Consider the following 14,062-nt stretch of genomic DNA (forward strand, 5'->3'; position numbering starts at 1 on the left):
AAATGACTGGATTGGGTAGAGGGGAAGGGGTTGCCTCATTTGAAAAAGCCTACTTGGGTGTCGGTGATCAGCAGTTCTAGGGTTTGCAGTTCTTACCACTGAGGCATTTACAAGAATTTACTCTGAATTAGGTTTCCAGGCTGCCCAGGCTGCCAGACTGCATGGCACTGGACCCGCCTCATCTAATGGCCTCCTTGTTTAATCACATTCCCAAGCCAAAGCAGAAGGTTCCTAGGCGGCTTCAGTGTCTGGATTCCTCACAAGTCTCCCTGACAATGGAGGTCGTGGGACAGCCCTCGTCGTCATTAGCCAGGTTGGCTCACTGCAGACACTCTGAGGGTGTCCACGAGGAGGCGCACACCTGCGGCCCCTTGGCCTGGAGCAGGAAGGAAGCAGCAGGGCCTCCCCTAGGAACATTCTCCAGGTTCCACCTCTGCACCAGTCCACCAAAAACCAGCACCTAGGGACTCATTAGAAACGCGACTTCTCAGCCCCAAACCCAAACCTATCCACTCACTGTGGGGGCAAGGCCCAAGAGTCAGTATTTTGACACCCCACCTTCAAGTGGTATCGATGCAGAAAAGGGGACGTGGTGGGGGCCGCTTTGTGTCGAATCGGGGATTGTAGCCCCGTGCGACCTAGGCCCTGCCTATAAGCCTCCACCGCAAAGCCAGGAACGCTGGGAGGCGCGTGGGTCCACCTTAACACCGAGGGTCCCCTGGGAGATCTGGCCTGAAGAATGCAATATAATTACTGAGGCTTGCTCTGCTTCCCACTGCCCGGATAAGGGAAAAAACAGGTGTTTTACTTCACAGCAAGGGCATACTTCCCAAGCCCCAGAGTCTACCTTAACAAGCATCTGGCGTCGGCGTGTCTCACAGACCCTGATTCAAGACAGGCCTCTGTGTTTCTCCAATCATTATCTATAGCCTTTTGAAAGAGATTGATAAGCTTCGCATGCCTGCCTTATACCCCTGCGTGCGTCTCCTTCTCAAGAAGAGCCACTTCGGAGAGAGGCTCAGGGCATTCTCCGCTGGAGAGGATCGCCACCCCCTCCTCCTGACAGGCAAATCATATCTGGGACAATTTATTTTTCATCCGTGGGGACTAGGGAGACTCTGCGAGACAGAGCCTCCCTCAGGCAAGTCCATCTCTTTCTCTGGTTCATGTGCACAGGGCACCCGAGGTCTTAGGCACATACAGTAAGCAACCAATGAGTGTGTATGCAAGACAGTGGTGGTTGGAGATCTAAGATTCAAACTCAGACCATCGAGAGAGTGTCATCACTGTGGTCCTCTTTCCCTCCCCATAGGCTTTCAATGCCCAGATCATCCTGACTCCATCTGGTTCCCCATTTGTTCCGATCCGCCAATGACAAACCAGGAAAATGAGCAATCACTACAAAGCAAGGCATAATTGTACTACTGAATGTCTCAACTTAAGATACAAATGGAGAATGTTAATGCAGATTAATCTTAAAAGCGTATGCTTTATTTTTCCATTATACTGTGCACAGCATAAAATTTTTGATAAGAGTTAAGATATAGTTTACTGGTATTGAAAACAATCCATTAAGCACAGAAGTCACTCATGTACTTAAAATTGAGTAAAATTCCGACATAGATCTTTGTTGCTCCACTGTCCGAGTTGTTAAGGAGAAGGAAAACGGCACTTGCCGGTGTGGCTCCGTGGACTGAACTCCAGCTCGCAAATTAAAAGGTCAGCTGTTCGATTTCCAGTCAGGGCACATTTCCCGGTTGTGGACCAGGTTCTCCATTTGGGGGCATGCAAGAGGCAACTGATTGATGTTTCTTTCCTCTTACTCCCACCCTTCCTCTCTCTTTAAAATTAAATAAAATCTTTTTATTTAAAAAGGGAAAATGGACAATGTTTGTAAAATAGGCAAAAGATATGAGCAGACATTTTATCAAGCGCACAAACAGCAAAACATACTAAAAATTACTCATCAAGAAAGTTTAGGAAAAGGCGATTAAAACAACGATAGGAGAGCATTACAAACTATTTCACAAAGCTAAACTAAAAATAACAAATTAAGTACTAATGATGATGTGGAGAAATGGAACTCCCATAAGTGATAAGAATGCAGACAAGTACCATCGTTTCACATCACAATTTGTTAGTTTACAAAAGTTAATACTCACCTTCCTGGGACTCTGACACTACACAATAAACTATTGACAAAAGATAATTAAACATATATTCATAGAAAGGGCTGTATACATAAGTTTGTACAGCCTCCATTTACCATAATTAAAAAAAGGGAAATACCACAAATGTCCACAGAAGATGAATGGATAAACCAACTATGGTATGTCCAAAGATAGCAAAATATAAAGGAAACAAAAAATAAGTAAACATTTAATGATTGTATCATATAAATTATAGAAAATAAAAGTTTATCTATATTGAGGGAAAGTTAATCAAGTTATTAGAAGGGCTGTGATGTGCTGGGAGAGATTATAAAAGAACAAGAGGCAAAACTACACAGGCAGTTTAAGTCATTACCATACCTATGATGATGCTTTCAGTTTCATATGTACCTCAAAACATCAAGTACTATGTCAGTTTCCAATGTATTTCAAAACATCAGATACTATGCTTTTAATATGCGCAGTTTATTACATGTATGTTTGTTTTCCTGCCTGTGCAACACAGCCTTGGGTGAGCATCACTACAGGAATTCACAAAACATTTTCTCTGACAACGACTTCAGCTACACAAGATAACACACCTCGCCCTGATGGTGTGGGTCAGTGGATTGAGCGCTGGTCTCAGAATCAAAGAGTCAGAAGCGCCATTCCCAGCCAGGGCACATTCCTGGGTTGCCGCCTCGTCCCAGTTGGGGGCAAGCAAGGGGCAACCTACCTAGGTATCTCTCACACATCGATGTTCCTCTCCCTCTCTTTCTCTTCTCCTTCCCCTCTCTCTAAAAATAAATAAATTACATCATAAAAAAAAAAAGAAAAAGACAGACACACACCTGGAGATCCTGAGATCTGCATGAACACCGATCCTCCACAGCCACCTTTACGGAAACACTTGTGAATTCCCTTTCAGAAGCACATTCCATCGTGTTGGCTAAAGTCTCCAATCCCTACAAATCCAGTGTCACTTCAGTAGCAGTTATGGTTTCCTCTAGTCCCGATGGTCTTAAAACCAGACACCGTCACCCATGGAATCAAAACATCAGAACGCATGGTTCACTGCAGGACCTAGGAGACAGATTCCCTTCCACATCCCCTGAGATTATCCCCTGTGAACAACGGGAAAATTCGTGCTGCTCTGAGAAGCTCTTGAGACTGTCACATCGGACCCCTCCATGGGGTGGTTTCTTTTTTTTTGTTTTGTTTTCTTTTTCACTTATTTTATTTTTTAGGGTGATTTCTCAGTCTCCTAAAACTCATAGCTTCTAGGCTTCACAGGAAGACCTCAAAGCCCTGCAGCCCTTCCTAGAAAGAACGCAAATTTGGTAAAATCCTGTGAGCTGTATTTTGCCATTATACTGTCCTTAGGAAGAACACAAAGTTGGGGATCCTCCTGAAAATGTTCACCTTTCATACTTGTGGAGCCCAAATCTGTTTGGGAGACATACCACACACTAAATAGAACTCAGAAAATAAACGAAAACTGACACAGTAAGGAATTCAACAGTACTGAACAAACCAAAGCCACGTGCAGCAACGAGTTCAGGTTGGCAACTTGCAAGCTGAAAAAATTCCTGGGAGAACATGGCCCTCCAACCAGACTCATGCGATATTCTCTGAGTCAATAAAGGGGTGGATTTCTGCCCGGTGCGACTCCAAAGAGCTCAGGTAACTCCTATTTTCCTCCAACACACGACACAACAGAAGTCAGCACAGTAGGATGGTAATGGGCACAAACTGTGGGCACCCGCCACGTGCTAGAGTGAAAAGACTTTCACAACAGAAAATGGTGAAGACCCCCGGCAGGTTAGAAAGTGCAACATAGATACACATGCTTCCCACGTAACTAAAACTCAGGGCAAATCTCCCAACTGTGGGCAACTGGATACAGGACATCAACTTGAGACACATGGCTTCTCACGGTTTCTCCCAGTGTCAGAATACCAAACAAGAAAAATGCACATTCCTTCGCACATCTCAGCTATGGTCTTGCTCTAGCGTAAATTCTACACAGGAAAATAAAGTAAACTCTTTATGGGTTTTCTACATCCTGTGCACTCATAAGGCCTTTCTCCTGGCTGAACTCTTTGGTGGTGAAAAGGCTGTGAAGCAATGGGTAAAGGATTTTTTACCTTTGCTACACCATAAGGCCTTCATCCTGTGTGAATTATCAGATAACTAACTCCAGATACAGGTAAGACATTTCCTAATTTCGTACACTTACAAAACCATTTTGCAGTAACAAGTCTCGGGTGTTAAGAAAAGTAAAACTTATGGCTAAAGGATTTTCCACACTGTTTAACTCACACACCTTTCTCCAGTGTGAACTGCCCAGTGGTAATGGGACTGGGAACTCTCCATAAAGGTTTTCCAACATTCGCTGGAATCGTAAGGCCTTTATCTTGTGTGAACTCGCTGGTGTACCAGAAGGTGGTGTCTCTGGATAAAAGATTTCCCACATTCATTGCACACATACGGCCTTTCACCTGTGTGAGTTCTTCGATGTTGAATGAGTGTTGAGCTCCTGGGAAAGGATTTCCCACATTCAGTACACTCATAAGGCCTTTCACCTGTGTGAGTTCTTCGGTGTCGAATGAGGGCCGAGCCCCTAGGAAAGGATTTCCCACATTCAGTACACTCATAAGGCCTTTCACCTGTATGAGTTCTTCGATGTCGAAGGAGTGTCGAGCTCTTGGGAAAAGATTTCCCACATTCACTACACTCATAAGGCCTTAACCCAGTGTGAATACTCTGATGATAACGGAGGCTCGACCCAGAAGAAAAAGATTTACCACATTCAGTACACTGATAAGGCTTTTCTCCAGTGTGAACTCTCCAGTGTTGAACGAGGTAAGAATTTGCTCTAAAGGACTTCCCACATTCAGTACATTCATAAGGCCTTTTGCGTCTATGAACTCTCTGATGATCACGGAGGGCATAACTAGAAGTAAAAGATTTCCCACAGTCACGGCACTCATGAGGCCTTTCTCCACTATGAATTCCTTGATGATAATGGAGTTTCCTCCTAGTGGTAAAAGCTATCCTACATACACTGCACTCATAAGGCCTTTCTCCGGTATGAACTCTCAGGTGTATAAGAAAGTAGCATTTCTGGATAAAGGATTTCCCACATTCACTGCATTCATAAGGCTTTTCTCCAGTATGAAGTCTCTGATGATTTTTCAGGTGGAAACCAGATGCAAAAGATTTCCCACATTCACTGCACACATAAGGCCTTTCTCCTGTGTGAACTCTTCGATGTTTAATGAGTGATGAGCTTGCAGGAAAAGATTTCCCACATTCACTGCACTCATATGGCCTTAACCCGGTATGAACACTCCGATGGTAACGGAGGGCGGAGCCAGAGGTAAAAGACTTCCCACATTCTGTACATCGATAAGGTTTTTCTCCAGTGTGAACTCTCTGGTGTTCAGTGAGGTGATAATTTTTTCTGAAGGACTTCCCACATTCAGTACATTCATAAGGTCTTTCACTTGTATGATTTCTCTGATGATCACGGAGGGCATAATGAGAGGTATAAGATTTCCCACATTCACTGCACACATAAGGCCTTTCTCCTGTGTGAACTCCCTCATGATAAAGAAGTTTCTTCCTGGTGGTAAAGGTCTTGCCACATACATTACATTCATAAGGTCTTTCTCCTGTGTGAACTCTCAGATGTATAAGAAAGGAACGTTTTTGGATAAAGGATTTTCCACACTCACTGCACTCATAAGGCCTTTCTCCTGTATGAACTGTCTGGTGTCCAAGAAGGTGATGTCTTTGGATAAAGGATTTACCACATTCACTGCACTGATAAGGCCTTTCTCCAGTGTGAGCTTTCTTATGATAATAAAAACCAGAGCTAGATCTAAAACATTTCCCACATTTACGACACTCATAAGGCCTTTCTCCTGTGTGAACTCTCTGGTGAACAAGTAATGAGGACTGAAACCTGAATGCCTTTCCACATTCAGGGCACAAAAGACACTGTTTTCCAGTGTGGATGTCCTGGTCCCAAGAACGTGTGTGACTGGGGCTGAAGGCTTTCTCACATTCTTTACGGTTGGAGCAAGTTTTTCCATTTTGTATAGTTGCCTGACTCTGGGTGATTTTGGTGAGCTCCTCCCTGGCCTGCGTGGTCTGCTGCTGTAGATGTTCTGAGGGAGACAGGAAGTCCTTCTCAACTCCATCACAAGTCAAGGGCTTCTCTGAAACACGGAATTTATAGCTCTTCACAAGTGAGCCCCCGTCCACACAGCTTCTCAAGGGTTTCTCTCCCAGATGCTGCTTCTGGTGTGCTCGGAGGTTTGCACTGCAATTAAATTGCTTCATACATACCTCACACCTGAACACTCTGTGGCTGTGTGGTGTTCCCTGGTGCTCAGCCAACTGGATTATGTCTCTCAAGACTGGACCACAAGTCTGACAGAAGTGGGTCTGCAGGGAAGACAGAGCTGCCCTGGAGATGCTGGCTGGTGACACTCCCACAGAAACATTCTGTTCAAAGGGGGCTTCGACGTCCTCTGGTCCACAGCAGCCACCTGAATGCAAATAAACTCTGGTGAAGTACATGTTGACTATGGGAACGGAGCAGTGTCATCAAAAAACTGTATCTGTTACATCTAGGAATGAATCTATGGGATGGTTTTCAATGAGGGGAGTTAAAATGTGGTTCGGGAAGTGGCTCTTGAGCATTAGTATACCTCTAAGACAAAAATACCCAAAATGGTAAAGTTCACACCAGGGAAAGGACACAAGAATAAGGTGTAACACAAAGAAGATAAGAATGTTCTAAAATTTGCTCCTTGGAGAAAGGATTCCTGTAGGATCTTTTTTGTCTGTGATGGGAGGCTGTGTAGAAGCACATGTCCAAACCCAGGGAAAAGCAATTGCGGCATGGTAGCTTCCATTCTAGACCAATGTAGGTGCACACCAGTCTCATGGCTTTTGTGGACAATGGTACAGACCAGCAGAAGGACAGATGAGAGAGATGTGTGAGATATGAAGTCCGAGGAGGTAGAGGTTTTCCATGGGCTAGAAGTCAGGGTAAATGTGACAAAGTAGTAAATTGGACTACTCAGCAAGGTAGCAACAGTGAGGAAGGAAAAGTATAGATGGGGTCCAGCACTGGCAATCACAACAAAACACTGCTAAAACAGAACATGTTTCTGGTACGAATGGAATGCATTCCTGACATCACTCCCCACCCAGCTTCAACATGACCAGATACCTGTGAGTTGACCTTGCAGCCTCGGCCATTGAGAATCCTTACAATATTTGCCTACCCTGACCTCAGCTGTCACAGCTGCATGGTAATTACAGAGCCAAAACTGTCACACACCAGCAGTCCAATGACCTTGCAACCAACCCAGTGGTTGCAACCAACCTATACCTTTCTACACTGCAACAAGCTTGTAAAGGCAGGAAGTGGTTGCTGATCCATCAACTGTGGTGACATTAACAAAAAAATCAAGAAAACATTGCATCTCCAAAACAGCATAGTAAGTTTCCAGCAAGAGAAGCCAACAAAATGCAGGACAAAGAATTTGATATAATAGTTTTACAAGAAGCTCAGCTAACTCCAAGACACCACAAAGAGGCAGCTCGGGGAAATCAGAAAAACTACATGGACATATAAAGTGCAGAGACAGAAACTTTTAAAAAACAAGTGAAAAAGGAATTCTGAATGAAGTATACAAAACATGAAAAGAAAAACAATATAGAACTTCAATGGCATCTTAATGAAGCAGGGGAAAGAGCTGTGACCGAGCATCAGGGCACTGTAAATCACCCAGTCAGAGCATAAAAGAGACTGGAAAAAGACTACATAATTTAGGCTATGCCATCAAGGAAAAAATATTTGTGATATTGGAGTGGCACAAGGAGAATTGAGGGAGAAAGCATCTGGAAGCTTATTTAAAGAAATAATGGCTAAATACTTTCCAAATCAGTAGGATGATGTGGACATCCAAGTACATGATGCTCATAGGACACCACACATATTCAATCCAAAAGGATCTTTTATATTATAACGAACTTTTCTGAAATCAAAGACAAAATGAATCTTAAGAGCAGAAAGAGCCCTGCCTGGTGTGCCTCAGTGGATTGAGCGCCAGCCTGCGAACCAAAGGGTCGCCACTTCAATTCCCAGTGTAGGGTACATGCCTGGGTTACAGGCCAGGTCCCCAGCAGGGGCACATGAAATGCAACCACACATGGACATTTCTCTCCCTCTCTCCCTCCTCCTATCTAAAAATAAATAAATAAAATCTTTAAAACAAATTTCTAAAGATTCAAAATACTCTAGGGAGAAAACATGCCAACTAAGAATACTTTATCTGACAAAGCTGTCATTCAGAAATGCACTGGGTTGGCCTAAAAGTCCATAATGTTTTTTCCATAAAATAGAAGACACATTTTTTTGCCCTTGCCGCTTCGGCCACCACCACCTCAGATCTTCCATGTCCAGCCATGGTCAACACCACCTGTTCTTTGACATCACTGCTGACAGCGAGCCCTTGGGCCGCATCTCCTTCAAGCTGTTTGCAAAGTTCCAAAGTCGGCAGAAAACTTTCATGCTCTGAGCACTGGGGAGAAAGGATTTGGTTATAAAAATTTCTGCTTCCACAGAATTATTACAGCGTTTATGTGCCACAGCGGTGACTTCACATCCCATAATGGCACCGGGGGCAAGTCTACCTACGGGATGAAATTTCATGAGAATTTCATCCTCAGGCACACAGGTCCTGGTATCTTTTCCACGGCAAATGCTGGACCCAGCACAAATGGTTCCCAGTTTTTCATCTGCACTGCCAAGACTGAGTGGCTGGATGGCAAGCATGTGGTCTTCAGCCAGGTGAACGGCGGAATGGATGTTGTGACAGCCATGGAGCGCTATGGGTCCACGAATGGCAAGACCAGTAAGATCACCATTACTGGCTGTGGACAATTCTAATAAATTTGACTTGTGTTTTATCTTAAATAAACAAGCAAATAAATAAAAGGCGCATTTTCATTTTCACCAGTAACTTTACTGACTTGGATATTTTGAGTATGTTGTCTATTTCCCACTGCTGGCTTCTAGTGGGTAGAGGTCAGGGATGCTGCTAAATATCTTCTAATGCATAAGACAGCTCCACACGAAAGAGTTATTTGGCCAAAATGTCAATAGTACCAAGAAACTTTGTAAACCGCTTCTGACACATTCAGTCAGTCACAGCACCTTCTCCATATACCACAGAAATATTTTTTCCATTTCAATTGCATTTTTACCTTTCTTGAAATCAAAAAGCATAATATACTTAATATATTGTGTATTTTCTTCCATCTTCAATGCTAAAAGGGCTGCACAAGATTCACCGACTCTGATGTCTTTTTAAAATGCACACTGAGATGACAGCTGTCACCATACAATCTGACAAAATTGTTTTAAATGAAGTTAAAGACAGTAAGTACCACTAGAGCCATCATGTGGAAAAAATGTAACGGACTTTTGGGCCAACCCAACAGAATAAAGACTTTCGTAAATTAAAAACAGCTGAGAGCCCTGGCTGGCGTGGCTCAGTGGATTGAGTGCCGGTCTGCCGACCGAAGGGTCGGCGGTTTGACTCCAGTCAGGGCACATGCCTTGGTTGCTGAGCCAGGTCCCCAGTTGGGGGTGTGCGAGAGGCAACTGATTATTTCTCTCAACACTGATGTTCCTCTCCCTCTCTTTCTCCCTCCTCCTCTCTCTGGAAAGAAAATCTTAAAAAAAAAAAAAAAGCCAAGAGAGTTCATAACTGCTCAAGTTCCCTTACCAGAAATGCTAAAGGGAGTTCTTCAAGCTGGAAGGTAAAAATACTAATCAAGTCCTGGCCAGGTAGCTCAGCTGATTTGAGCATCCTCCCCATAGGCCAAGATTTACAGCTTTGATTCCCAGTCAGGGCACATACAAGAATCGAACGATGAACATGTACATAAAAGATGAGCAAAGAATCTGCTTAAGTGGCAAACAGGTAAGCTTTCATGAAAAACTGCTCTTCCTCACTAATCAGTAGGGGAGTGTAAATCCAATGAGATTTACCTCATACCATGAGATGTTACCTCATACACGTTATGAAGACTATCAGCACAAAGACAAGAGGTTAAGTATTAGCAAACGTGTAGAAAGAAGGGAATGCTTGTACACTGTTGGTGGGAATATAAACTCATAAATGCATTATGAAAAACAATATGGAGTCCTGGCTGTGTGGCTCAGTGGACTGAGCACTGGCCTGCTCACCGAAAGGTCTCTGGTTCAGTTTCAGGGCATGTGCCTAGGTTGCACGCCAGGTCCCCAGAGGCAAAAGATCAAACATGTTTCTCTTTCTTTCTCCCTCCCTCCCGCCTCCTCTATCAAAAAAATAAATAAAATCTTTTTTAAAAAGTATGAAAATAACTTGAAATGGGCAAAAAATAAAAATAAAAACTCTACAGTATGAGCCAGCAAATCTGACTTCTTGGCATGTCTCCAAAGGAAATAAAATCAGAATGTGGAAGAGACATCTATTCTCATGTTCACTTCGCCACTGTTCACAATATACAATATGGAAACAACATAAATGTCTAGCCATGGATATCTGGATAATAAAAGGTGACACACACATACAAATCCCTTTGAAATATTATTCGGCTTTAGAAAAAAGAAAATGAGATCCACCGCTCCACAGATAGACAAAAGAACAACAGATAAAAGAAAATACTGCCCTGTGTGACAACTTAGGTGAACCCAGAGGGCATTATGCAAAATGCAATAAGCCAGTGACACAAGATAGTAACTGTAAGATAGCACTTAGCTGTGGAATCTAAACAAACAAACAAAAAAGTTAGACTCACAGAAACTGAGTAGAATGAGAAGGACAAGGGGAGGAGAAATTGGAAAGTTAATGATTAAAAGGCACAAACATTCCTATAAGATGAATAAATTTTGAGGATATAATGTAAACATAGTGACAACAATAAGTACTGTACTTTACACTTAAAAGTTGCTGGGACAGTGTATCTTAAGTGCTATTACAAAAAAAGGTAATTATATCAGGGTGACAGAAATGTCCGTTAACTTGGTTATGGGAATCATTTAAAAAATACACACATATCGAACAATCACATTTTGCACTTCAACTACCTTGTATACACCATTTTATAGACTCTGAGAGTCCTACCTAGAGAGGAAGTCAGAGCGAAGTTCTCCAGCATCACGTCGAGGTACAGGCGTCTCTGAGCCCCATCAAGGAGCCTCCATTCCTCCCAGGAAAAGTGCACGGCGACGTCCTCAAAGGTCACGCTGGCCTGTCAAGATGCGGACAGAGGAAACCACAGACTCGGTCTTCCTGACAACCTCCCAGTCCGTCACCTCACACATCGTCCCCCTGCTCACCCTCCCCCAGGGCTCCCCGATCAGAGGGGACACCACGCCCTGCTCCCAGCGGGGTCTCCTCACCCCTCGGGGCCGTGAGGACGGTGAGCAGCAGCCCTCGGCACCGGGCAGCGGGACGCGCAGACCTCATCCAAGCCCGGGGACGTCCCTGCAGGGCCCCGTCCCTCCTGCCCAGCAAGTCCCCCGGGGGCGCCCAGGCTCCACCTGCGACACTCGGCAAAGGGGCGCTCCCGCTTCACCGGGTCCCGCCCCACGGCCTCGGGGCCATCGGCCCCACCACCTACCCGTGCGCGCGCCGCCGTGCGCCCGCTTCCCCCGAACACCGGCGGGCCCCACAGTCCCACCCCCACGGCTCCGCGGCCGCCCTGCCCTGCTTCACAGGCGTCTCTCCCCGCTCACCCGGGCGCGCGGCCCCCGGCCCCCGGCGAGAGCGCGCGGACCTCCAACGCCGTCCGGCTCCACGCCGCCCTCGGACGGCTCCCGCCGCGGGGGAGCCCCCGGCGGGGCTCTGCAGTCCCGCCGGCCCGCCCGCACCTTCACTCCATTATCGGGCACCCAGGGCGCCACGCACGTTTCAGAGGCGCGGGAGCCCGGGCCGCTCTGCCCTGTACTCGCTGCCCCTCCGAAGCCACGACCCTCGCGCCTCCGCTCAGCCTCCCTCCCGGCCCGGACGCGGGGGCCGGGGCTGCAGGACGTGACGGGCGCCCCGCCCCCGGGGCTGCGGGGCTCGGGGGCCCGGGGGACGCGCGCTCACCTCAGCCGGGCGCCTCAGCGCGGTCGCCGCCGCCGCCATCGGGCTCCGTGTGTGGAGCCCGGCGGGTGCCGCCGAGGGGGCGCCGGACCGGCGGTTCCAGTCTCGGCCCTGGCGGGGGTCACCCGGGCCGCGTTGCCGAGACGCAAACCGCGTCCGCGCACCGGAGATAAGGGCTTCTTTGCGCTTCCTCGGTTCCCTCAATTCTCGGCGGACTGGCCCCGGGAAGCCGAAACGGGGGCCGCCTGGAGGGGCGGCTTCGGGGTCCCGCCCCAAAAGCAGAAACCTAACGGAAATGCAGACACGCGGGCCTTGCATTGGCTCCCGGGGCGCTCGCTCTTCTGGGTAATGTAGTTCCCTGGCTCTAGCGACCTCGAGGAAAGAGCTCTCCATCCTGGCCACCTGGGACGTTTGCTAAGGGACGGGTCCTGCACAAGTGGTGCTCCTACTCCCTGAGAGGGTCTTTCCTCATTGTTAACTGCAGCAAAAGGCATAATTTATGTTGCATGAAGTCGGCCTGCTGCTAGGCGATAAAAATATTTGAGATGTACCTTGGCTGGCGGAGTGGCTCGGTGGACTAGTGCTGGCCTGTGAACCTAAGGGTTGCTGTTTGAACCCCTGGTCAGGGCACATGCCTGGTTTGTGGGCCAGGTCCCCAGTTGGGGGCGTGTGAGAGGCTTCAATGTCACTGATGTTCTTCTCCCTCTCTTCCCTTCTCCCTAAAAATAAATAAATAAATAAAATATTTTTAAAAAATATTTGCGATGCTCTCAAATATCATGATCTAAACAGGCATATCTTTCTATAGAGTCACTGACACATAATATGGTTCAGGAATAACAGCACACGTTGTTATTGCCTTCAAATGCGTATAGTCTGATATGGGTATATGCAGTTTGTTTTATTATGATTGGCCAAGAACTATAGAAATGACTCCATACAGAGCCGTGGCTGGGAGGAAAGAAAAGAAGTATTCCGAATTAGATGAATAAGCAGGACTTTGGGAAAGGATAAAGCAGGTGCCATTTGCTATCATGGTGCCATGTGCCGAGGAAGACTGTGACCTTATTAAACATAACTGTCATTTTAGTTTTCTGAGTTTATGTCCCCAGGACTGGGAGTTACTGGAAAGCAAGAACAGAATGTGACTAACCACTCCCCACAGCTGCAGGCAAACAATAACACTGGAGCAAAATGCAGCTTACCCAAAACCAATGGAAATGTCCTAAATTGCAACACACTTAGCAACCCAGCAGCAAAACAATAGCCACATTGTATAATCCAATAAAAGCTCAAAGCTCCCTCCCCTCAGTGCTAGTGCATTTCTCCACACCTAGCCCCTTTCCACTATTGGAAAATGAGTAAAACTTTGCTCCCTGCAGTTTCTTCTCTTTGTGCATTCTTTCAGAGCCTGGGTCACCTGCCACCCTAACAGCTTGTATACAAAATAAGGGAGTTCTCTTAAAATATCCTTCCAGGATGATCAGACTGCTAGTTGTTTACCTTTTGGTTGTCATTGAAAATGGAGGTTTTTAAAAATTAAAAATTCTAATTAAGTTGAAAGGATATTGTATGGTTTTGATAATAGAAGAAATAATATATGGAAATAACTTCTGAGGGAAAAAGAAAAAAATGAGTTGTTCTAAGAATGGTTATTTCTGAATAGATAAGATTTTTGAAAGTTGTAAAAGGTTTACAGAAGGTTGTTAAGGTTATAAAAGTTTGTGAAGGTTTTAAGTTAGTAAAGAA

At 45.7% G+C, this 14,062-nt stretch overlaps 1 protein-coding gene and 1 pseudogene across 1 annotated transcript; one reads left to right on the forward strand and one right to left on the reverse strand.

Annotated features, from left to right (window-relative positions):
* Positions 1 to 2,945: 2,945 nt before the first annotated feature.
* LOC129082403 (zinc finger protein 345-like) lies at positions 2,946 to 12,355 on the reverse strand. The gene is made up of 3 exons (XM_054588114.1): positions 12,317 to 12,355; positions 11,348 to 11,474; positions 2,946 to 6,709 (listed from the first exon to the last, which is right to left on the reverse strand). Exons 1-3 carry the CDS (start codon positions 12,353 to 12,355, stop codon positions 4,563 to 4,565), a joined length of 2,313 nt encoding a protein of 770 aa, XP_054444089.1. The 3' UTR covers positions 2,946 to 4,562.
* On the forward strand, positions 8,612 to 9,123 carry LOC129082400 (peptidyl-prolyl cis-trans isomerase A-like; annotated as a pseudogene).
* Positions 12,356 to 14,062: the final 1,707 nt, after the last annotated feature.

The sequence above is a fragment of the Pteronotus mesoamericanus genome, unplaced genomic scaffold (assembly GCF_021234165.1).
Source record: "Pteronotus mesoamericanus isolate MK-2021 breed Mesoamerican mustached bat unplaced genomic scaffold, CSHL_Meso_final scaffold_128, whole genome shotgun sequence".
Taxonomy (NCBI): domain Eukaryota; kingdom Metazoa; phylum Chordata; class Mammalia; order Chiroptera; family Mormoopidae; genus Pteronotus; species Pteronotus mesoamericanus.